The following is a 24,166-nucleotide window of genomic DNA, read 5'->3' as shown; positions in this document are numbered from 1 at the left end:
CTGCAGTAGACATTTAAAGCAGTATACCTAGCCGCTTCCAAGGATTCAATGGTTGATCGGATAACCATGGTATTCTGCATCTTCACAAACAGTGCAGCCGGTCAAGTAATGGTGGCCACTGATGGAGCAAATTTGTTTTCTGTGGTTCCAGGGGGTAGGCCTCAAAACTGCTTGTTCAAATTTCCAGAAACATTAGCAAAAACCTCTTGGGAGTAGAAGCTGTCTTTGATAGTGGAACAGACTGCCTTGCCCAGTTGTGGATGTCCCTTTGATAACAGAGCCTGATGGGCCAACTATCAAGGGATGCTGAAGCAGCAGGTTCCCTACTGGGCTAGAGGAGCATGCAACTAAAAGTGATCTCAAACAGATTCAACGATTCTAATGTGTGTGTGTGTGTGTGTGTGTGTGTGTGTGTGTATATATATGCCTGGTAAATTATGCTCTCAGGAGAAACACCACCCTCCCCACCACCACGACTGCCAGCCTTCCCTAGCCACCCCACGAAAACCTTATTCACTTTGACATAGGCTGCATACATATCATGCATTCAAATCATATTTTCTCCCTCAAAGAATCCTGGGACCTGTGGTTTACCCTTCACAAGTCCCTACACCCTATAGTCACCAGGATTTGGAGGGAGGTTTATTTAAATGTGCTTTAAACGTATGGGTGTGCAAGTACCATGCAAGAGTGCTGCCTTCCAAACTCCACGTATTATAAGCATAATAAGGATAACAATAACATGCTTCGGATTTTGCTACTACATAGTTTCTTTGAATTATCATCCCCTAAAGTGCTCTCTCTGTGGGGGGGGGGAGTAACACACATCCTACTTGAAAGCAGGCATTGGGGGGGGGGATGAGAAACCAATGCTCTATTGTCTATCTGGGGAGAAAAATATTTATACACGTTATGTTAAATGTTTGACCAAGAACACAACACAGCTCTCCAAGGACGCCTGGTTGATGTATTATGAAAAGCACCTTCTGAACTGCCAACATGCAGAATGCTTTTACCGCTGTGACTTTCCCCCCCTCAAAAGAAGTTTTTTTTTATTTTAAAAAAAATCTATTTCGACTGTTCTCCTCTTTGATCTCTTTGTTCTTTCTCCCTTTTCACTAAGGAGGAGGTTAACATCTCCCAAGAGAAGCCAAGACTCCCAAGTAAGCAAGCTGAGCAAAGCTCCCTAAAGCACTGACCTACTGTACCATTAACTGCATTAGCAAGGATTACGCACACCTCCCTCCTCTCCTTGCCAACCACAAGGGCTCGCGATAACCACTTTGCAGGCCTTGCGCCGCTTTCGCAGCCTTCAGATTGGGTGCCCTGGCAATCCGAACACTTCATGTGGGCTTAAATGCCTCCATAAATAAACAGAACAAGGGTCTCCTATAATATGGAACGGGAGCAGCGGTGCATCCGGACAAAAGGTGCAACGTGTCGACCTGTTTGTGTCTTTCCATCTTCAGTTCGAAAAGCGAGATCCTTTGAAATGGCAAGTTCCAGTTCAGTTTTTTTCAGCAAGTTCCAGTTCGGTTTTTCCACTTTCCCTAAATATACAGTATGCTCTACTTACAAAGGCAATATAAAAAGATTTAATAAATAATATTCGAAAGGTATGTTATATATTAGGACTCTCTCTCTCTCTGGGATACTCAGCGGTTTATACAGATAGTTATAATTTTATCGTTAAAAGATAGGGGCAGTGTTTTGTTTTGGTTGTTTTTTTAAAAAAAAAACCTTAATATATTCCATAGGTATCCTCTAAAATAGGCTGGGCACTACAGCAGAGACTCAGTAAGCAGTTTCAAATTTTATCACTAGGTGGGAGTAGAGCAACTTCCATAGAACCACAGAACTGTAAAGTACCCCAAGGGTCATCTAGTCCACCCCCTGCAACGCAGGAATCTTTTTGCCCAGCGTGGGGCTCAAACTCACGGCCCTGAGGTTAAAAGCCCCATTCTCTACCAACTGAGTCATCCTAGCTGAAGCCTTTGCTCCTCTGAGACAGAAATTGCTCTTTCCTTTACTCCTGTCATTACAGCGTAGTGACAGGCCATTCCGTTAGGGCATTCTCTGCCGGTGGGGGGGGGGGCTAGGCTGCTGTTGGTCTTGTGGCTAAGAGCTGATCTTCACTTCGCACTTGGACTTGCTATGTGTTAATTTGAATCCTGTGTTGGAAAACTTGGCTGTTTCTCTTCTGTTTATTAATTAGCACTGATGGCTTTTCCTCCTGCCCTTGATGAACAAAGTTGCAGTGCTTCCTCAAAAAACGACTATTCACATAACTACGAATGCATGTTGATTCACAACAATGTTAAGTTGTTTTCCCAACCATGATGGATCTTTGACTAGGGTCTAGTTGTGCAAACTTGGGGGACGGGACCAGACTATGTTTTTTAAGTAAATGAAGCAATATAGAAAAGATTGTCTCAGCAGATAAAATGCATTTTTCAATAACACAGGCAGACAGAGCCTTCCCAAGATGCAGTGAGCATAAGAAAAGGAAGATGCTACAGTGGTGCCCCGCTAGACGAATGCCTCGCAAGACGAAAAACTCGCTAGACGAAGGCATTCGTCTAGCGGAAGGCTGCCCCGCAAGACGAATTTGTCTATGGGGCTGCCTCGCAAGACGAAAATTTTTCTTTTCTTTTTTCGTCTAGCGAAAGCGCGGCTGTCATTGCCGCTTCGCTAGACGAAAAACTCGCTAGACGAAAATTTTCGCAGAACGAAATGTTTCTAGGCAATTTACTGTACAATAAAGCAAATAGTTTTGTGCTGTATCAGGAACGGTGCCTTCCAGACATTATTGGATTCAAATGCACATCATCACTGGATGGGCCCAAAATTTCTAGAAGGACACAGATTACCCATCCCTGTCCTATATTTCAAGTGAAAATACATTTCATAAAGAAAAAGGTACTATCTGAAGTGGCTTTCCAGCAACAAATTTCATAGTCTAGTCCTGGGATGTTTGGCTATCACTCAGCCTAAGAGAGTTGTTGTGAAAACAGAGTAACAGAAGGGCAACAGCACGTAATGTGAGCCCGTCTTAAACTGGCTTGACTCCCATTCCTCAGTTCAGGAAACAGGAAAAACTGTAGCTCTCATGGGAGTGTTCTGGATCATTGCTAGAAAATTCCGAACTCCCGTTCTCAGGGCTCTTTTGGGAAGCTATGACACTTAGCCTATGTAACACAGATGTCTGTACAGTTGATAAGCATCCCCTGTGTAAGCCCATCCCAAGTCCTCTGGACAGCCTTGAAAGAAATCCAAACTAAAGTACTAAGAAGGCAGCCAGCAATGCTGGACCAAAACTAGAGATACAGTACACTTTGGTTTGGATCCCAAGATAAGTTAACTGGAAGAGGTTCACGGAAGGAGCGTTTCCTGTTCACTCTTTGCTTGTGAAGCCAAATGCATCTGCTGAAAAGCTTCTCTGGAGGGGTCAGTAGCGATACTGAATAATGTGGGACAGGGTTGCTGGAGGAGAGGGAAAACACCCAAAACTGAACTTTGATCTTAACCTAGGAATGGAAAACCTATGGCACTGCATATGTTGCTGAACTTCAACTCCCAGCAGACTCAGCCAGCATCCTAGGCACTCGATTTTTTGCAGCATTAAAATAATGAGATATGAAATTTACATCATACCTTTCGAATACGCAAGTATTACACAAGACTGCCTTATAACAACTATATCGAAATGAACAGCAATATCAACCATATATAGACTGCAATATAACAACCATGACAAATTAAAACCATAGCAACAAAATCAGCAAACTCAACAAGGACTTTGGTATTAGAACTCAAAACACCATGACTTGGATGCAGTCATACTTTTTAAAAAGGCACTACTTATACATTTCTAGTTGCACCAGAACATAGACTGAGCAACAGATTTGACTGTACAGCCTACTGAAAAGCAACTTAGTGCATACAGACGGCATTAACACCCAGGTGTGCATCAAATTTTCCTTTGCGGTTCCTGATTCAATGGAATATATGTTCAGTTCTCTTTCACTCAACTGACAGTTTTGCACTAACTCTGTTGTAGCTCATGCCTATAAAGTGAAGTCTGACTCACAGTAAGTTGACATATTTATTCAAACTTACTTGTGGACCTTGCAAACATATAAACTTCTTTAAGGAAAAGAAAATCAGGAGCACTGAATATGTAGGTCAATCCTGCCTTGGAGAAATCCTTGAATTGCAACCATTTTATTTGCTCTAATTTGTCTACTGAAAGGCAAGAAAAAAAGCAAGGAAGACTATTTATAGGTAAGTGTCAATGCCTTCAGTGGGTCCAGAGGGTTAATAAGTTGTTCATGATGCAGGGTGTGCATAAGCAAGCTCTCAGACAGCAGCTGCTGATCTGGAGATAATCCGTCAAGAGTTGTGCCATGGAGACTCTCTTCTCCCTTGCCTAGCGAGACAGCTTGGCAGGAGGCCCGAGTTGGTTGGACCGTATGTTCCAGACACATTACGTGCCTGTGACTGGTGTGCAACTGACTCAGCAGAAGCCAGGATTTGGGTGGTTTGTTCTACTGTACTGCACATAGCGCGCCACACACACAGCATTCTTTTATACCTTTCAGTGTTGAATGGCAGATACCACAGTGGTATTAGGGAAACCCAATGCACTCTGACTGAGATATTAAAAAGTCAAACATTTGATAAAGCAAGTAGGTGGAACCGACATTTATTTTCATTGCATTTGTGAATGAAAGTGCTTTGTTCATAATGAACTTCTTCTCTGCCATGCCACTTTCCCAACTGGAATCCCAGTGCCACTGCAGAAGGCAAATAGGAACCCACATTTCAGTAATGTGCAACATGTAGTTTGGTCCCAACAGAGCTCACTTTGAATCTGGCCCTCGGGATGAATGCACAACTTTTGATTTCTCAATATTGCCACCTTACTTTGGACCCAGCTTATACACCAGCATTTTTTAATAAAATGCTTGGATAGGTTAGGTTCTTTGTTGTTTCTTAATAAAAACATGGGAAAGATGCAGGAAATTTTGACCACTTGGCAAGTCCTTTTGTCTTAAGGAGAGAGGTTAACTAACAAAACAGCTGAAATCAACGGGTGCCTTTGTAACTTTGAGTGCACTGCCCACCTATCCTCAATGTAGAACTGCTTTGAAGACCATTTGGAATTTCCAGCTGGTCTAGAATGATGCAATTTGCTTTCTAGTTGGAGACATGGAAGCAGCAATCTATTCTGCATGACTAAGCATCACAAATCAAAATGCTTGTTCTAACTTATAAATCCCTATACAGCTTGAGTCCGCCATATTTATTAATTTACTTAGAAACTTATGTACAACTCAATCCTAAAAATATCTGAGTAGTGGACAATACAAATCCACATAAATACAATATGAATATGTCCAATCAGTAACACAGAGAAACGTATGGCTGAGTCACACTCAAGAATGTGAATAACAATGTGATGATGATGATGACGACGACCAGTTGAGTTCAAAGGGTTTGGGGTCATCTGCTGCATACAGCTTCCAGATGATGACTTTAATCTTGTTATTTTAAGTACTCTTTATTGCTATTACTCATCAGCAGACTCAAGTTGCCCAAAATCCATACCAATATTTAAACCAGTAGAAGCATATGTTTTTCACTTCAGTCCCATGCTGGCCAATATGCAGCTTTTCCAAACTTGAAAATGAAAAGGTGCATATCTAAACCATATGTAGGTGACACATCTCAGTGCTTAGAGCAGTGTTTTTCAACCACTGTTCCGCGGCACACTAGTGTTGCCTGGTGTGCCGTGGGAAAAATTGAAAAATTACTTTATATATAGTCAATATAGGCACAGAGTTAATTTTTTTAACATTTTCTAATGGTGGTGTGCCTCGTGATTTTTTTCATGAAACAAGTGTGCCTTTGCCCAAAAAAGGTTGAAAAACACTGGCTTAGAGTGCATTAACATACACTGCAGTAGCAGGTTGTATAAGAGATATGAGGTCCCAGGTCCAATCCATGGCATCTCAGGTAGCAGGGATAGAGTATCTGTGGCCCTTCAGATATTGTTCAACTATAATACTCATCATCCCAATCACCACTGCCCATGCTAACTGGAGCTGATGGGAGTTGAGAGTCTAATAAGATCTGGAGCGCCACAAGCTCCCCATCCTTGACTTGAAGAGTCATTGCCTTCCAGAGCTGGGCCATGGGCAGCAGGTTGAACTGAACCAGGAGCTGGGAATGAGAAGCCATGGGACAAGCCAGAAGTCAAAACCAAAGGACAAGCCAGGACTGAAGGACAAGACAAAAAGAGGCAGGGTTTGTCTGAGGAGCAATATAAGCTTATCCTTCTCTGATGTGTAGTGAGGCATGTTGCTCACTACACTCCCGTTCCACTTAGTGTGTGTACCCATCCTTATCTGTGAGGTGTTCAGCCGTCAACAGCTGCAGCTCATCCTGCAAAGCCTACAATTCCATAATGTCTTCTATTCTTGGTTTTTTTAAACGATGCATGGCTTTTTCCTTTCCAAAATTTGCAGTGCCCCCAGGCAATGATGACCAGCGTCCACTGAGACTAGTGGGGTGGAAGACAGGGATGCCAAAAGGAGGTGGAGCCAGAGCCATTGATTGGCGGAGCCACAACAAGTGGAGTCAACCAACTCTACTTCTACCTCCTCCCTGCTAAGTTCTACATGCGGCAGCACTGAGACTATTAGCAGAAGAAAGCTAATAGCCAGTGACAGTCCCTGGCCTGGATGTAAGGCTAGAGGCAGAATGGGGTTGGTGCTGAAGCAGTACCCCATTTGCCTTAATGAACCAGGCACCACTGCCCCTAGATCCAACCACCACGTGGGACTCATTCCCTCTCTCTTCTTCTGCTACTTAGATCAGCACATCTGGTTGGATGGCAGAAGTTGGCCATCTGTCATGGATGCTTTAGCTGAGATTCCTGCATTGCAGGCGACAGTTCCCTTCCAACTCTATGATTCTATGATCTGAATGAGGGGCAGGGGAGAAGATCTTAGAATGCAGTCGCTGTCTTGCAGGGATGGGGGGGGGACGGACTCTTGATTTGAAAAAGAAAAAGAAAGAAAGAGTACCACTTTAAAATAAGCATCCCTGCAGTGGCACAGACAACTTTGCATCCTTTAAAAAAAATCAGGTTGTGAGCAAGAACCACAGTTAGGGCAAAGCCTCCATTCACAAAAGCCTCTAGCAAACAAATCTCTCGTAATAAAGGCTAATTGACAACTGCGGAGCGCCAAATGAGAGACTGCCACTACTTAATTGCAGGTAAGTTCTGTTAAGCTTCATGCTATATTTAACGCTTAGCCTAGCAAGGGGCTGCTGCCTGTGAATGATGCTCTACAGCAAAGTTTTTCTGTGCGCAAGCGTTTAAGCCGGGAAGAATTTACCTCAAAACCTTTCCCGACAAATTAGAAGGGCGAGGCCGACTTGCCCACTTTCCTCAGAGAAAGTAGGTCAGGACTTCCCTGAATGGCTCCATTGGAAGGCTGTGCCCAGAATGCAGATCAAATGCCTTTCATTGGATTAGAAGCAACAGCATTAAGAGGTAAATTCATATAGTACTAATTATCACCAGAACAATGGATTGTGGCTTGCTTCTTAAACGGTACGCAGAAGCTCTCCACCCCTCAAAGTAAGAGGCTGAAAGTTTGATGTTGCTTCCACCCTATTTATTTATTTTGCAAGTTTTATATACTACTTGACTGTAACGAAACCTTGAAGCGATTTACAAGAAAAACAATATTATCAGTTTTTTTAAAGTTTTTTTTTTAAATAACATACTGAAATCATTTAAAAAATAATAATTAGAATCAAGTATAAGCTAAAAAAAACACCCCAGGTTAAAACACTTGTAATCAATCTACATGTCTGGATGGGCTTGCCTAAGCAAAAATTTTGTAAGCAGGCACACACACACACACACACACGAGTACAGCAAACACAGCTGCCTTATGTCAACAAGCAGGGAGTTCCACAGTGTGAGTGCCACCACAATAAAATATTGATTTCTTACAAATGCAAAGCAAGGAAGCGAACACAGAAGTGAGCATTAGACTTGCACAACATGAATTGTTAGGGGAAAGCCATGAAAACTGAATAAACTGCCATGTGAACACAGCTGATGGTAAGCATTCTTTCATTTACCGTAAGTACTATTTATTTATTTATTTATTTATTTATTTATTTATTTATTTATTTAAATACAAACAGAAAAAATGTTTTCGTACTAATTGGGCATAACTCTTCAGGCAGTGTTCGAAATTAGCCAGGAGCCAGGCGCATTTTGCACCGGGCTATTGGCCACTTTCGACCAAGTGAAAATGCTTGGGGGCCAGGACAGCGCCTGACATCTCCACAATCTAGAGGTGCATGTCTGGGGATCTGGACTGTTTTCACACACTAATACCCCATCAGTTATATTTTATCTGCATAATCAGAATGAAATTCAAGAACCAAAATGCTTTTCCTGTGCAGACTGAGCAGGAGCAGTGAATAACATTATAGTTAACTGTTGTAGCTTGTCTTCACTTACCTTACCCCACTGCCCTGAATAATATTCTTATTTTATGAATGGTCCATGCCACCATTAAGAAAAAGAGGTAGGAACAGGGCCAATAGATATGTGGACTGCCCCTGGGTCTAGTCCCATTTCTTCAAGCTCTCGGTTGTCCTCTGAACTAAACAGATGTTTAACTGAGAATCAATCATGGTCAGTCCATCATTGGGGGGGGGGGAGAGATTTTAGAGCCATCTTGCCCCAAAATGGCAACTAGACATTCCGTTTTGGTGACTGAAACCTTGGTTTAAAGTGCCATTTGGCCCCTAGCTTAGATATATGAGTTTCTAACACTGACTTCAGGCACACCTCATAAACAAGGCCCAGAAAAATGAATGGGAGTTCTGGATTGTTTTTTCAAACTTCCATCCATTCAAAGAACGCTTGCTCAGGAAAGGTATAGAGTATGTTTTTAAATGAGTCCAGCTTTGTATTCTTTAGATTAGGCATGAGCAGCCTTTGGGCTTCTCAGGCTTCTTTGTTGTTTTAACTGGAACCCCAAGATCTATCAACCAGAGTCCGGTGCAAATGGCAACCAATTAGAATTGAACAGGGTGTCTCTGAACACATTCCGAGTCCGGGAATTTCTTTGCAATACAGAATTGACCTGAACTCACTGTTCCTTCGCATCAAAGTCCACTGCTGGTTACCTTTCTCCATTTATTTCTTCATTTTAGCAGCCTGGGTTAGGTGCAAAAGTCATGTACGTTGGTTTATTTAAATGATTTGGGCTCAGATTGATCTACTGCAAATAACCTAATCTACTGCAAATAACCTAGAGATCTACCAGCACATCCTGATCTAATTTCAGCCCACTCCTGCGTCAGATCATTGTAGTATTTGTTCATGACTTTTCTTATTCTTATTATTTTTTCCTCAAATTATTTTTTTCTGGCAAAGCAAGCACTTTAAAATCGAGATTTTAATGATACAGTGGGGGGGGGGCATATAACTTAAGTTTCACAATAACTGCACCAGTCACACGGTCCATGTTCTCAAATCTATTAAAATAAACCAAATAAGAACATCTCATTTTGCATATGCTCACTATTTTCATTCTTCCCCTACTTATAAAGTATGCATCGTTCTACAAAGAAAGCAAGATCATTCCATCAGTCAAGCAGAAATGCTTGCACAGGTGAAATAATCTCCATTCAATACCACCTATAGTACATAGCACAGTCTGCAATACTGAAAAAGCAGCATTATATTAGGATGTCCTGACAGCCACACAGTTGGTAGGGCTACTGAACTGACCTCCTGCCACCACCGTAGCATACCCAGAGGGCAAAACAGCAGAGAAGTTTGCGTGGTGCACACATACCAGCAGGAACGCCAGATTGACTCTACTAGTGCTTTTGTATCTCACCTCTGCAGTGATGGGAGGACAGGTAAAGCAGTGCCCCCAACCACTTCAGCAGTCACAGAATCGTGAGCCTTTTGGAGGCCTAGATTCACATCTGTCAACAGCCATGCAATTCACTGGGTGATCATGGGCCTGTCACTGTCTGAGTCTACCCTACCCAAGCAATCATGCACCAAACCAAATTTGTCCCCCTACTTCACAACACTGGCAAATGCTACTCCAGCATATGGTCTTACTGCTCCTGCTGCGGAAAAAGCACCAGAACTTCAATTCTGCTAAATTTTCTGCTCCGCTACACTATTTCCCACCTATAAAAAGTGCACTTGTTGAGCAAAAATGTCTTGCACATAGCAGCCCAAATCCAAAACAGAAGGTCTTATGCTGTAATAGGTTTCAATATCCTTAAGCACTCACTTTTGCATTGTGGCCTAAACTCTCACAAAACAAGCATTTGCTTGAGAATGTTGCCTTTAAATTTTGATGTATGACTTAAATAGTCCAAGCATAGTTTAGCTCTTTTAAAAGGTATTGCTAACAAGAAGCAAGCAACTGACTACAGTTCATCCTTACCTGTCCAAGCCTCCCTTGGGACAAAACAAATCTGAATACAGTAGCACCTCGGGTAACGTAAACTTCGGGTTGCGAAAGCTGCAAACCCGGAAGTGTTTCACCGCATGCACAGATGCGGTTCCTTCGGTTGCGGAAACCTCAGGATCCGACCAGAGCTCCAGAACAGATCCCATCTGCAACCGGGGTACCACTTTTGCCTGCCATGGATTAGATAAAGACATTTGCACCTACTGACCCAATCAAAGTCTCTAAAGAAACCAACACACAAAACCAGCGGACAGCAACGAAAACGTAACCAAGTTTTCAAAAGCCAGATGAAATTCGTGCTTCACCTATGCTTTCCTCAATCTGAAGATTGCCAAGTTGTCCTGGACAAGGACTCAGTAGACAAGGACACTTTTTCTAGACCTGGACTACCATTGAGGGAAGGATTTGTGTTGTGGAATATTTTGTGACAAGGAACAAGATGTTTGCACTGTAATCCAGGTAAGAACGTAACAGAAGGGTGGAGGGGACCTGTGACCAAATATTGTTAAGACTACAACTTCCATCATCCATGACCACTGGTCATGTTGACTGGGGCTGATGGAGGCTGCTAAATTGTCTACCCCTAAACTGTACCCCCTCTCACAGAAGAGTGTTAATGTGCCTTAAGGAATGCTGGACCAGGTTGGCCATGTTTCCAGAATTGGGAATTATAATAACATTTTGTGATTCCATGACACTTATGCCATAATGGGCAAAACTCCTGACATGAATCCCATCTAGGGAGCGATGAGAGTTCCACCACCAAGGTGCCACAGCAGAGAAGGGCCCACTACTTTTGGTCTTGGGCACCGAAAGGAAACATGCGCAGGACGGATTGTCAACCAGTTCAAATCCCCATCCCTCAGCTTCACTGGATTGTGGATTCACAGGCTGCCTGAAATGAAACCCAGAGTGTAAACATAAAGCTAATGCCAAGCTCAGCAAACGTAATATGCTCGGCCAAATAAGGGCTCCACAGACATTCAGTCTCCAGCATGTTTCGCGCGATTCCTTTCTCTAAAGCGGCACATTACAGCTGAAATGCCAAGCCTCACAGCTAAGAAATAATCAAAGAGTCTACGCCGGAGAAATTATAAACAAAGCCATCAAAGACTGGAAGCTGTGTACAGTATTTGAGTGCAGGGGGATACATATGAAATTTTCATTGAGCTAATAAAAGCGGCAGCAATGTTACTTCAAACTTTCTGCCTCGGGGTGGTGATTCTATTCTCTCTCCACAAATTCAAACGCGGCACAACACAGAACTGTTTAAAGAGCACGCAGGGTAAAAATGCTGTCACAGACATTAAGATGTTTCCGTCACAGCCATCGTTCTGTCATCAGGACTCGGGAACAAAATGTTCCCAAATCCTAGTCCAAGGTACATAGCAAGAGTCCCGAAGCCCATGAACGTGCTTCTCTCCAAAATGATGAACAACCAGTGCTACATTTTGGTTTTAAAACAGCTCCATTCCACTTTTCCTGTCCAAATAAGAAACCTAATAAGCATGCTCCGGGAACCATGGAGTAGGTGTTGCCAACATGGCACCCGCAGGCCTTCCCTGGCACCTTCATGGTCCCCTCCCCGTCTGAAAATAGGATTGAAATAAGTGTTCTGTTGTAGCCAAAGAAATAAGTTGTGATGTGTGCACACTGGGGTGGGGGAGAAATTCAGATTCAGTTTGCATTTAGAGGCAAATCTACCCAATTCACACTTTCGGAAACAATATGCAAACCGAAGAGCCGCCATATTTCAAAATGCTCACTCCTCTGGGTTTTGTAACACAGTGTTCCAGCCAAATAATGTGTACAGAAATGCATATTGGAGGGTAAAGTGTGTGTGTAAATGCATAAAGATAAAAATATTATCATCATCATCAACAACAACAACAAGCATGTGGATAAAGTTGACCCGTTAAGTGTTGTGCTCTTGGACTTTTGACAGAGTCTCTCACCAAAGGCTACTAGGCAAACTTAGCAGTCGTGTGGCATACCCTATGTAATTGGTTAGAGAACAGGAAGCGGAAAGTAGGAATAAATGGACAACTCTCACAATTTAGGGGAAGAATGTAAACAGTGGGATATCCCCAAAAGGATTGATAATCTGTCTAATCTGGTTTCTCCAAGTGCCTCATTTTTTTCCTAACCTTAAATTCAGTTCAACACATTTCTGTGTCACATTTGCTTTTTTAAGAAAACAATTCTTGTTAAACTGTGTGCATTTCTCCTAACATACAAATTTTTGCATGCAATTTCACCTGATACCAAGCGTTTTGTATATTATTTTCATGTACACGTTTCCCTAATATGCATTTCAATTTGTGTGCTGTTGTGGGAAATGTGAATTTGGGCAAAACAAACTGAATTTCTCCCCCGCCACTATCTCTAAAAGATAAGTAAATTATCCAAAGTTAAGGATGAGCAATAAGGTAACTTTTTAACGTTAGTATAGCTGCACTTCTCAGGATACGATTGTGTTGCAAAGAATTCTCAAAACAGCAGAGTATTCTTGGCTGTTCACTCTCTACCTTAGAACGTATCTATACCATCAGGTGCCACAGAAAGGCACTAAATATATCAAGAGACCCATCGCACCCTGGTCACCGTTTCTTTGAGCTTCTGCCATCGGGACGGAGATACAGAACAATGAAGGCGAGAATGAACCATCTCAAGAACCCTGGACTCTGAAGTCATCTGATTTTATTTGTTATATTGTCCTGTATTGTACTGTGTTTATTAGTATTTTTAAATTATGTGGAGTGCCTTATTTGAGTTGATATAACAACCGAGGAATTTCGTTGTTCCTGCAAGGGGACAATGACAATAAAGATTTATTCTATTCTATTCTATTCCAATTTATTCAGGGTAATAAAAATGTAAGAGTTTTCAAAGAGCTCCAGAAGAATCGACAATAAATTGGCAAATGCTGTTCAATGTAAATGTAAAATATGGTACATTGGGACTGAAATACCCAACTATGCATATACACAGATGGTGTCTGTGCTGATTGTGATTGACCAGAAGGAAATCTTAATTTCACTGTGTATAGCCCAATGAAAAAGTCAATGCAGTGTCCCACAGCAGAGTAGCTCTTGCTTTTATGTTTGTATTAACTCTACCTATCAGAAGAGCACATCCCTGGAGAAGACCGGAACCTATTTATTTCATAAAATTTATATACCGCTTGACTGTAGAAAAAACCTCTAAACGCTTTACAAAAAACACGTGTATAAGAAACGTGCTGTGTAAAGTTTGACTCAAGAAGCAAAGGTTCCAATAGCAGCAGGGACATCATGGCCCAAAATGTCAGAACCATTCAGAAATTATGCCTTTGGGTCTTATTAGCACACAGAGAGAGACACAATATTTTCATGATGAATACCGAAATTTTAAAAAGTCATTACAGGTAAAGATACAATATTATTATTGATTACGATTCTGCAGAACTTAGGAAGGTGGAGAGCAGGATCCACCAGTTGGAAGAGATGGCTAGTAGCTTCCTTGTTCGTCCCACCCCTCTGGCCCGCACACTCAACACAGTGAATAACTAAGAGGACCCAGCACTGCAAACTACAGTGGGACCTTGGTTTGCAAACTTAATCCGTTCCAGAAGTCTGTTCTTAAACCAAAGCGTGCTTTCCCATAGCAGCGGGGGACTCAATTTACAAATGGAACACACTCAGCAGGAAGCGGAACATGTTCTTATTCCAAGGCAAAGTTCACAAACCAAAACACCTACTTCCCGGTTTGCAGCGTTCTTAATCCAAGTTGTTCATAAACTAAGCCAGGCTTCCTCAGCCTCGGCCCTCCAGATGTTTTGAGACTACAATTCCCATCATCCCTGACCACTGGTCCTGCTAGCTAGGGATCATGGGAGTTGTAGGCCAAAAACATCTGGAGGGCAGAGGTTGAGGAAGCCTGAACCAAGCTGTTCTTAAACCAAGGTACCACTGTACTCTGATATCATTGCCTCCAATTTAAATGCCTTAACTCCAAATGCTGAGATTAAGAACTGTGAAAGGGAGGGCTCAGCTACATACAGATAATGATCACTGGGGACTGTGTACTTTAACCTGTTGCGGGTGAGGTGGGAAAGGAAGGATTTTGAGCCAAACAGCTGATAGAAAGAGCGCCCTCCCCTCTCCAATATGGCTACCCGTGTGGCTCTATTTTCTTTTCTTTTTTACAAAAAAAAGGTCTCCAGAGAATCACATGACTGAGTATCATGCTTCGCCAGAAGAGGTAGCTAAGCCCAAACCCAGAGTGCAACATACCCAGGATGAAGAACCTGCTTCCTGTCCTTTTCAGCAACCCAAGTGCCAGGACCAATAGTTTTTTTTAAAGGTGCCAGTGACAACTAGGCACCGACATGTTTGTGAGATGGTGTGAGGAGAAAGCATACTGATGAGAATCTGTGAATACAAGTCAGTTAGATCATTAAACACTGCTGTTTATTTTGCAACGTAGTATTCTATCTTTTGAGTATCTGCCATAGGGATCCAATGGTGAATGTTCATGTAAATAGGGGGGGGGGGAGACAGCTCCAGGGTTCAAATGCTGCCCTTCTGGATCTCGAAATATGGCCCTTGGTACTATTTCCAGGTGACACCCCTCGCCAGCGTTGCTTCTCACCCTCCTTGAGAGTTTCTGCCTGGTTGGGATGCATCCCTGAACTCTGATAATGACGCTTGTTTGGTTGCTTGGAGGCCAAAGGGAGGTGTGCATGTAAACTAGCCTACTGTAGAAAGGTAAGATTCACATCCATTGCTCCACCCACTTTTGCCTCTGGTACCACCCACTACTGCCATGTGGCCCCCCAGAACATTATGTGGCCCTCAGAACAAGTTTCCCCATGCCTGATGTAAATGAAAAGATATTAACCATCCCACATGTGTCTGTGCATACATGTTAATAAATCGTTCATTTTCTAGCCACCTTCAGTATTACAGATGTTCCAAGACACCAGATATATTTTTTTTGAGCGGGACGGAAGAAAAGAATGCAATGTTGTGTATTTGTGTTCAACAAAGAAATCCAACACAATGTTAATAATGCCATCCAAAATTAATTCGCTTTTGGTTGGAAACCATGTACCCTCCCAATTGGGCTAATGTGCTTACGAGTGTTTTAAGAAAAACATTTTTTTATTTTTTTATTTATTTTGATTTGCAATTTGTTCTTTACAGGTTGCTTGTGCAATATTATGCATATATTGCTCATCATCTTATTTCACCCCAAGCAAACTCAGAACCAGACAAAAATAATTCACACTGCTTGTTGGAAGTAGATCCCTTAAGATTTAACCCTCTGCACAGTCATTCTCCCCAGGGTTGCTTTGGAGAACCTGTGTCATTTTGAGCATTGCTGTATTATGTGATTGTGCAACCATAACTATCATTACATCGTCAAGGGTTAATCTCTCTTTGCTCAAAAGGAGTGCAAAATGTGTTTCACTGTGAACACGGAAGACCATGTTGTGCAATGTAGGTCTAGGAATAAATTACCAGCGCTACAGACAGCAAACTCCTCGCTTGCCTTGTGAACTAAGGACACAACTAGGCAAGGTTTTGTTCGCAGAACAGCCTGAAGTAATTCTCCCATACTAGCTACAACAGGAAACCATGTCATACCACTTTAGCAATGTGTCTTGAACCAAACCCAAATTGCTCACTCATTATTTGCTGCGGCTGAAGATGAGACGCAAACATTTAAAAAGGGGGTTCTTTATGACTTCCATGCAAGCAGTGCCTTACAGGGGACTTAAAACAACCTCTCCATCTTCAAAGAACAACACAACCCTGTTTAAAAGAAGCAGTCACATCTAATAAGACGGCAAGAGTGCTTTTCAGCAGCTACACAAGTGCTCTTTTATTCAGTCTCCGGATCACAGCAGCATAATTATTCGCCATAAGGAAAACATTTGAACTGGTGACCAGGAAAAGTTAACTCATTTTCCAGGGTAATTAAATAGTCGTTTAATTATAATAATTTAATTAATAACTCATTATAGACATGCTGCAGTGAAGTTAACCTTAAATAAAATAAGCATAGTGTGGTGGTTGTTCTTCTTTGCAAACTCTCACAGAAAGAAAGGGAGAAAGTGCAAGAAATGCTATTAACAACACTATTTATTTTGTTTATTTAAAATGTTTATATTCTTCGTTATACCACATTCAAGGCAACTGATACACCACCATGGGAACCCAATAAATACTAGGTTTTTCTCCATGCTTTGCTGCTAGTGCACACGTTACATATACAATCCAAGATAATAACCACGATTTTCACAAACGACTAGATCACATCACTGTTTCTAAAGACCAACAAGGCCTCTTTCCTCTTAGCTAGGAAAAGGAGTCAGAGTTGGTTGGCTACCTAGTCCAAACCTCTATTTGTTGAAGGAAATCTAGAGCTAGGGCATCTCCATTTGGTTCAAGTGGGATCCACAACAAAATGTTGCACCGTAGAGTGCTCCTATTCAGGGTTGTGGCTAGTCATACCATCTTTTAGGCTACTCCAGTCCATCCCTTCTTCCCATTTTCTTGTAGTGGGGTAGGAGAGCAGGAAAAATCAAAATCACATTTTGCAACCAATGCGCCCTTCGTCTAAAAGGCCTGGGACACAAATTTTCACAGCCCACTAGCGGCTATGGCGGCACACTTACCAGAAGTACTGTATTCAGTGTTAACTCTGAAAGTGCATACTTGATTCTGACCAAACTAAGCCTCCTAGTGCAAAATATACATCAGGAGGCTTAGTTTGGTCAGAATCTATGATGCAATTATCTTCAGCCTGAACCTTGCACATAGCTGATTTGCACTGAACCTCTGTTAGAACTAGATAAAAAGAAGGTCCTGCAGGTAAGAGCATCCATGAGATCTTGCTGAATAGTAATTCCATGTTTGTTTATTGCCCTTCTTCTGGAATATTTGGGGAAAGTCTAAGCCCTTCATAACTCCAGCTGCGCTGACCATAAAGAGGAGACATAAAACGATATCTGCTATCCAGGTGAGAGTTCTAAGAATAAGTTCTAAGAATCTTCATCCATCAGTAGAACAGCTACATCATCACCGCACTATATATTTGCGGCTGACAAAATCACCTTATTACCTGCTGCGAGTACTGTGCAACTGAAGCAAATGATCTGTGGTGGCAACGTGGAATGTTTTCAAGACATCCAAACATAGTTTAAGGGCAGGATGCCAGGAGCCACAACTGGGTCACCACAATTGATGGCTTTGTTGTTTACTGCAAACCTTGTGCAGTTTTCCTTGTGAAATGTGCCCCCCTTCATTTAACATACCACAGTGTCTATAATTCCTCATCTCTTTTGGGGAAAACCCCCCAGCAAAAATAAAATAAAACGTCTCCACTTATACCACCTCTTTTTTCTTTCAGGGAAAATTTTGATGAGAACTTACCTCTCCAAAAAGAAACAATTAAAGGGGGGAGAGAGAAATATATAAAGGGATGTCACATGGAAGATGGAGCAAGCTTGTTTTCTCCTGCTCTGGAGGGTAGGACCTGAATCAATGGATTCAAGTTACAAGAAAGGGCTAAACATGAGGAATAATTTTCTGGTGGTAGGAGCTATTCAACAGTGGAATGGACTTACACAGGAGACTGTGGGCTCTCCTTTATTCGGGACTTTTAAGCAGAGGTTGGATGGCCATCTGCTGGGGATTCCTTAGCTGTGTTTCCTGCATTGCAGGGGGTTGGATGAGATGACCCTTGGGATTGCTCCCAACTCTACAATTTTATGATTTATTGAATTGTTATCACGTTTATATCCTGCCATTGCTGCATGGAGCTCAAGATGGCGTACATGGCTCATGGGTCCGTCCCCTCACACCTCCATTTATCGCGCCAACAACCCTTTGAGAGGGTAGGTTAGGCTGTGAGACTGTGATGGAACCAAGGTCACCCAACAAGATTCATGGCCAGCTGAGAAATTTCACCCTCGTCTCCTTGGTCTAGTCTAACACTCTAGCCATTACATTACATTGCATTGCATCAGATGGATTTGGAAAGCACACATCTGAGATGGAAATGGTACTGAAACAGTATGATCTATTTACACATTTGGAAACAAGAACTAACACTGCAGCTATAGCATCGCTGAATCAACGCTGCATGTGTACAGTCAGCTCAAATGTAGTCTCTGCAGAAAATCCACATGGTGCTGTTTTCAGTCTAAAAAGCTCCAGAGAAAATTGAAAAGTGCTTGTGCTGGGTAGAAGAAGACCATGCCGAGTGGGTTATTCACTTGCACCATCATTCTACATCCATTTACTCTGAAGAAGCATCATTCATCTCAACGAGACTTCTATGTAAATACGCTTAATGTGTGCAGCCTTTAGTTCATCAAGAAAACTAGCAGCAGGCCCCAGCTAGCCAAGGACTCCCCAAGATGACTGACAGGGGCAATGCAAACTTTTCCTTAACATTCACAGTTCAGTTACAGGTGGGTAGCCGTGTTGGTCTGCCACAGTCGAAACAAAATAGGAAATTCTTTCCAGTAGCACCTTAGAGACCAACTGGGTTTGTTCTTGGTATGAGCTTTCGTGTGCATGCACACTTCTTCAGATACACTTCTTCGGGTATCTGAAGAAGTGTGCATGCACATGAAAGCTCATACCAAGAACAAACCCAGTTGGTCTCTAAGGTGCTACTGGAAAGAATTTCCTATTTTGATTCACAGTTCAGTAAGTCCAAGACTAGAGTTGAGCTGTGCTGCTGAACTATCCTTCCCAATTAATGTAATGAAGACACTTTGTGGATGTATGCATGCCTACGCATCTTTATCAATGGTGGGGTTGGACCTCCTTTTGTTATAGTCTTCATGTATTTTCAATATGATGGGGTTCAATACCATCCTTCTCTATCAGTCTTACTGCATCCAGACAAAAGCAGCAGGACTACCAGCTCAGCCACTTAGAACTTAATGCAAAAAAATAAATGAAAGTACTGCCAATTGCTGAGGCTCTTTCATGAATACCTTTTGTCAGAGAAACCCAAGATAATGACACCATTAGCAGGTGCATTAACTGGAAAATGAAGGTTTTATGAAGGTTTCGATTTTATATGAACAGTGTGGTGAAGAAATCCTAATGTACCAACATTTATACAATTGTTCTTATACTGCCATTGATCAAATGGGGGGGGGGGGGTGAGCAACTACTACCAATTAATACCACGCTCATTTTATGAAGAAAACAAACACTGAAAGACGTCGCCAATTAAGATGATCAAATCATTGCATTCAGGCTAGGAGACGGGCACAATGCAGTAATAAACACATTTAGCTGGATCTTAAGCGAGTTCCCTTAGCGTAAATTCCACCAAGTTTATTGGGCTAACCCACAAAGTAGGCGTTCTGTCCAACTGCAATCCTATGCACACTCACTCCATCATGTGGTTGGTCCAGGCTGCGTCATATGTATTGGTGGCGGTATTCCTAGGGCTGCAATCCCAGGCACATTTAATTTGGAGTTGGCTGTAAGTCCTATTTAACTCCAGAAAACTTATGTGAATATTCATTATCAGGCTACCGGTTTTGGAAACTCATGACAGCAAAGTCGAGCAGCTCAAAGACATCCAAAACATTTTAAAGAGGAAGGAGGGAGAAATCAGCAAACTCTACAATTAGTTCCTATACACTTTCTAACCACAGAGAATTGCTTGTTTTATCCTCACGGTAACTTCTGAAAGGATACAGGATTGCCTGGAATGCTTCTCAATGATACCAAGCCAAGCAGAGACAGGACCCCCCCCCCCCGCCCCCGCCCCATTGACAGTACCCCTAGCAAGCAAGCAAGCACGCACGCACACACAATCACACACACAGCCCCTGTATGAGCAGAGAACAGGATACTAAAGCCACATCAAAATGCTTAGGCGAGGGGGAAATATCAGATTATTATCAGATTTCAGCTTGGCTTCACCATTATTATTCAGTAGTTTTGAAGCCTGTATTATGCATAAGGGGAATAGGAAATGCAAACAAGCTACTCCAGAGAGAAACTCTGTGCTGCCTGCAAATTTCATAAATTCAAGGTACTGTATGCTGAAGTAATTCTAACCTTGAACACCAGAAAGAGAGGAGGGGGAAGAGGATGTAATATAACCATAAAAGAGTGCAATATCTTTTTACATGAAGAGTTTCAGATATGCTGAAGTGATGAGGGAAGAGACCACAACATATATTGTTCAAGATCTGCAGCTGAACCTCCCAGTTCTCGAGGGATACAAGCACTTTCAGCAACAGAATCCTGCAGGGATTTGAGCTATTTTGCAAAGAGTAAAAGGTTTTTTCCTCACTTTTCCATGCAAGGGGGTGGAAAGAAGAGTTTTTGGTTGCACAAGGGTCAGAAAGGCATTCAATTCTTAAATGTCTTCAATTCTTAAATCGTCAACAATTAAACTCCACTGTATGTAATAGGCAGAAGGCAAGAACAGAAACAACCAGCCTTTTCCAGACACCCTGGGTAAGCACCATAGCTACAGCCCAGAGGAATCCCTGGCTGGTTTCTAAACTTAAAGGGAGCCTGTTAGTCTACCGCAAAACAAATCCCAAGAGGGAAAACATTTCCCCAATTCCATTCTAACCATCTATGCAACATATCAATCCCACAGGTCCAACCAGAAAGCTTTGCTGGGGATGGATTTAACTCTTAAATCTGCTTATATATGTATTTTTTGTCGTGGGGAGAGCTTCTGACCAAATCCACATTTCAGTTCCGATCCATAAAGCTGAACTTAAAGATTGTCTCTGGAATTCTCACCCCCTGCCCCCCCCCAAAAAAACAATGATCACAATTTGAATCACCATCATATCATGTTCTCCTGAGTCTTCCAGGCAAAGTGAACAAACTGAAGCCGCAGCATCGCAGGTCTGAATTACTAACTTTTTTTCTGCAGTGCTAAAAAAGCAGCCACACTCTTATCTCATGCACCCACTTTTTAAAAAAGGGATGCCTTTTTATGGTGCATTTATAAAGCTTTCCCATCTCTGCACTTCTGTTTAAACCATTATATTCAGACAATTTTTTGTACTTTATTCATTATTTAAAAAAACAAAGGCGGCACCACCCAAACAGAGCATCAGAAATGCAGCACAAGGTTTTGTCAATTGCCTCTTCAGGACGAACATCCTTTAATGCAACAGCCTGGCCCCAATTCCAGGAAAATCACTGCTTGGTGACATACAATGGGCTGCCCTCTCTCTCCTTTCCTCCCACCCGCCAACCTCAGTCTCGCATATCACCACGTAGGAGCCGAAAGACCAAAGTGCCCTTTTTCTGCTCGAAAAGTTTTGATCTTTTGCGAATGACCTCAGCAAAACTTCTGCGCAGCAGATGTGGGAACAGCGGGGGCGTCTCATCCTTCCTCCCGATTGAGCCGTCGCCCCCCCCACCCTTTCCCTCCCCAAATCGGGGCCGACCCCTGGCTTCTAGAATCCAGAAGGCGCGCGTCGGGGGGGGGGGGAGAGACTTTTTCCAAAATAGACCACCACCACTGCCCCCCATCTCAGAAACGAAACAGGGGCCAGCGTGACATTCCGTGCTGTTGGCTGCCAGCACTAACTAGCGGAGAGGGGAGGGCATGAAAAAAGAATCCTCGAGCGCAACGGGGAAAGTGAAGCGAAGTTTCTGCAGACGCTGAAATAGCCAGCGGGCTTCGCTGCCTCCACGAAGCGGGAGGGTGGGGGGGGGTGTGTTGTTTATCTGCACCAGTTGACCAAAATGCAGCAGTTAGGGGGTATCGGGGTTTGCTGCAGGGCTTGTGGGGTGGCCGGCTGCATGGAATGCGACTGAAAGCGGGGGGGGGGGGGGAGAAAGGAAGCTGCCAGTATCGATTCGTCCCACGGTTGCTCCGCTTCTCCCTCCCGCCCACTCCTCAAAAACAAATCTTTTTGCAAGAAGAAGAAGGGACGTACCGTCTCTGCCGAGACGCAGGCCGCCGAGGCGAAAGCAAGCAGTATCCACACGTTCCACATTATTCCCGGGGTTGCAAGCTGTGGCTTCGAAGGACCCGTCCCTCCCCCTCCACAAAAAAAAAAGGAGAGCGTGCGCGCGAGAGAGAGGAGAGATTCCCAGGCAGGTCCTGCGAGTAATCCTCCTCCTCCTCCTCCCCCCTCCTCGCCGGCAGAAGCGTCGGACTCGCGGGCTCCCCCTCTTCCCTGGTCTCCGCTCCTGCAGACGCCGCTCCTCCTCGCTCGCTTCAGGGAGGGGTTGGCTGGCTTGTGGGGAGCAAAAGGGGAAGGGGCTGGGCTGGTGGGCTGCTCCGGACTGCTGCCGCCGCCGCCGGCCGCTCGCTCGCTCGCCCGCCTTCGCCTCCTCGCCGCTTAGTCGGACTCAAGCCCGTCCCTCTTTCTCTCCCTCGCGCCGGGTCCGGCCAAGAGAGGCGCGCAGGCAACGCCACAAAGTTTGGCCGAGGCACCGGAGTTGTCCGCGGGGAGAAGGGAGCGCAGCAGCCTCGGCGGTCGTCGTCGCAAGCCGCGCGCTCTAACTCGCGTTTTTCCGCTCGGCTTTCCTTTCCCAGGGCTGTGCGAGCGCGACTCCTAGTTGAAGCCTGAGGGAAATTCCTGCAGGATTACGGCGCGGATTGGCAGGTCGCGCAACCAGTGGGAAGGAGGGGAGGGGAGGCGCTCGGGGCGCGCGGCGGCAACCCCGGCGCTGCTTGGCCCCTCGCGAAGCCAAGCTAATCCCTCCTCAGAGCCGCCGCCCCCTGACCACGTACCGCTCTCTACACGCGCGCGCGCGCACACACACTCACTCTCCAGCTCCCCTCGTCCAACCCGCCTCGGAAGGCGCAGCGAGAGACGAAACTCCTCGCGCGCCTTGCTTCTCTGAGGCGGGCTTGCGCTGGATGCGGAAAACTGCGCGGGGGGGGGGGGTTGCTGTCTTCCTTTGCTGAATAGCGTCGTGCAGACGGGAGAAAGGAGCTCAGGCGCCCGCGAGAGAAGCCAACTCCCCAGCAATAAAATATTTGATGGGCATTGCCATTCAAAATAGTGTGCGCCAGCCACATCATGTGATCGATTATGCTGGGTGGGCTTACCTGGTCCCCGTCCCGTCCCCCCCCCCCCCCGCAAAAAGATATTTTATTCAAGTTGTCACCCCTGGAGAGAGAGAAGGAAGCAATGGAATGCAAATCCTCAGGTTGCTACTTGCTCCTGAAATTTATGAACAAGTACCTTGCACCTTGCCGACAAAGATCCGTATAGTTAAAGCTATGGTTTTCCCAGTAGCAATGTATGGAAGTGAGAGCTGGACCATAAAGAAGGCTGATCGGTGAAGAATTGATGCTTTTGAATTATGGTGCTGGAAGAGACTCTTGAGAGTCCCATGGACTGCAAAAAGATCAAACTTATCCATGCTTAAAGAAATCAGCCCTGAGTGCTCACTGGAGGGACAGATCCTGAAGTGGAGGCTCCAGTACTTTGGCCACCTCATGAGAAAAGAAGACTCCCTAGAAAAGACCCTGATGTTGGGAAAGATGGAGGGCACAAGGAGAAGGGGATGACAGAGGATGAGATGGTTGGACAGTGTTCTCGAAGCGACTACCATGAGTTTGGCTAAATTGCAGGAGGCAGCGAAAGATAGGCGTGCCTGGGGTGCTCTGGT

At 43.9% G+C, this 24,166-nt stretch overlaps 1 protein-coding gene across 2 annotated transcripts in view; it reads right to left on the bottom strand.

Annotated features, from left to right (window-relative positions):
- The window catches only part of SDC2 (syndecan 2), a 61,356-nt gene extending 38,195 nt beyond the window's left edge, over positions 1-23,161 (bottom strand). Inside the window, exon 1 of one of the 2 annotated variants that reach the window (XM_033155620.1) lies at positions 22,477-23,161. In XM_033155620.1, the coding sequence (XP_033011511.1) occupies positions 22,477-22,536 (60 nt within the window). In that variant the 5' untranslated portion in view covers positions 22,537-23,161. The remainder of the gene's footprint in view (positions 1-22,476) is intronic. The other variant, XM_033155619.1, reaches the window with a different exon arrangement.
- Positions 23,162-24,166: the final 1,005 nt, after the last annotated feature.

The sequence above is a fragment of the Lacerta agilis genome, chromosome 7, assembly GCF_009819535.1.
Source record: "Lacerta agilis isolate rLacAgi1 chromosome 7, rLacAgi1.pri, whole genome shotgun sequence".
In the NCBI taxonomy this organism is placed as follows: domain Eukaryota; kingdom Metazoa; phylum Chordata; class Lepidosauria; order Squamata; family Lacertidae; genus Lacerta; species Lacerta agilis.
Note: the sequence above shows the minus strand (reverse complement) of the source record. Positions and strands in the feature narration are given on the sequence as shown.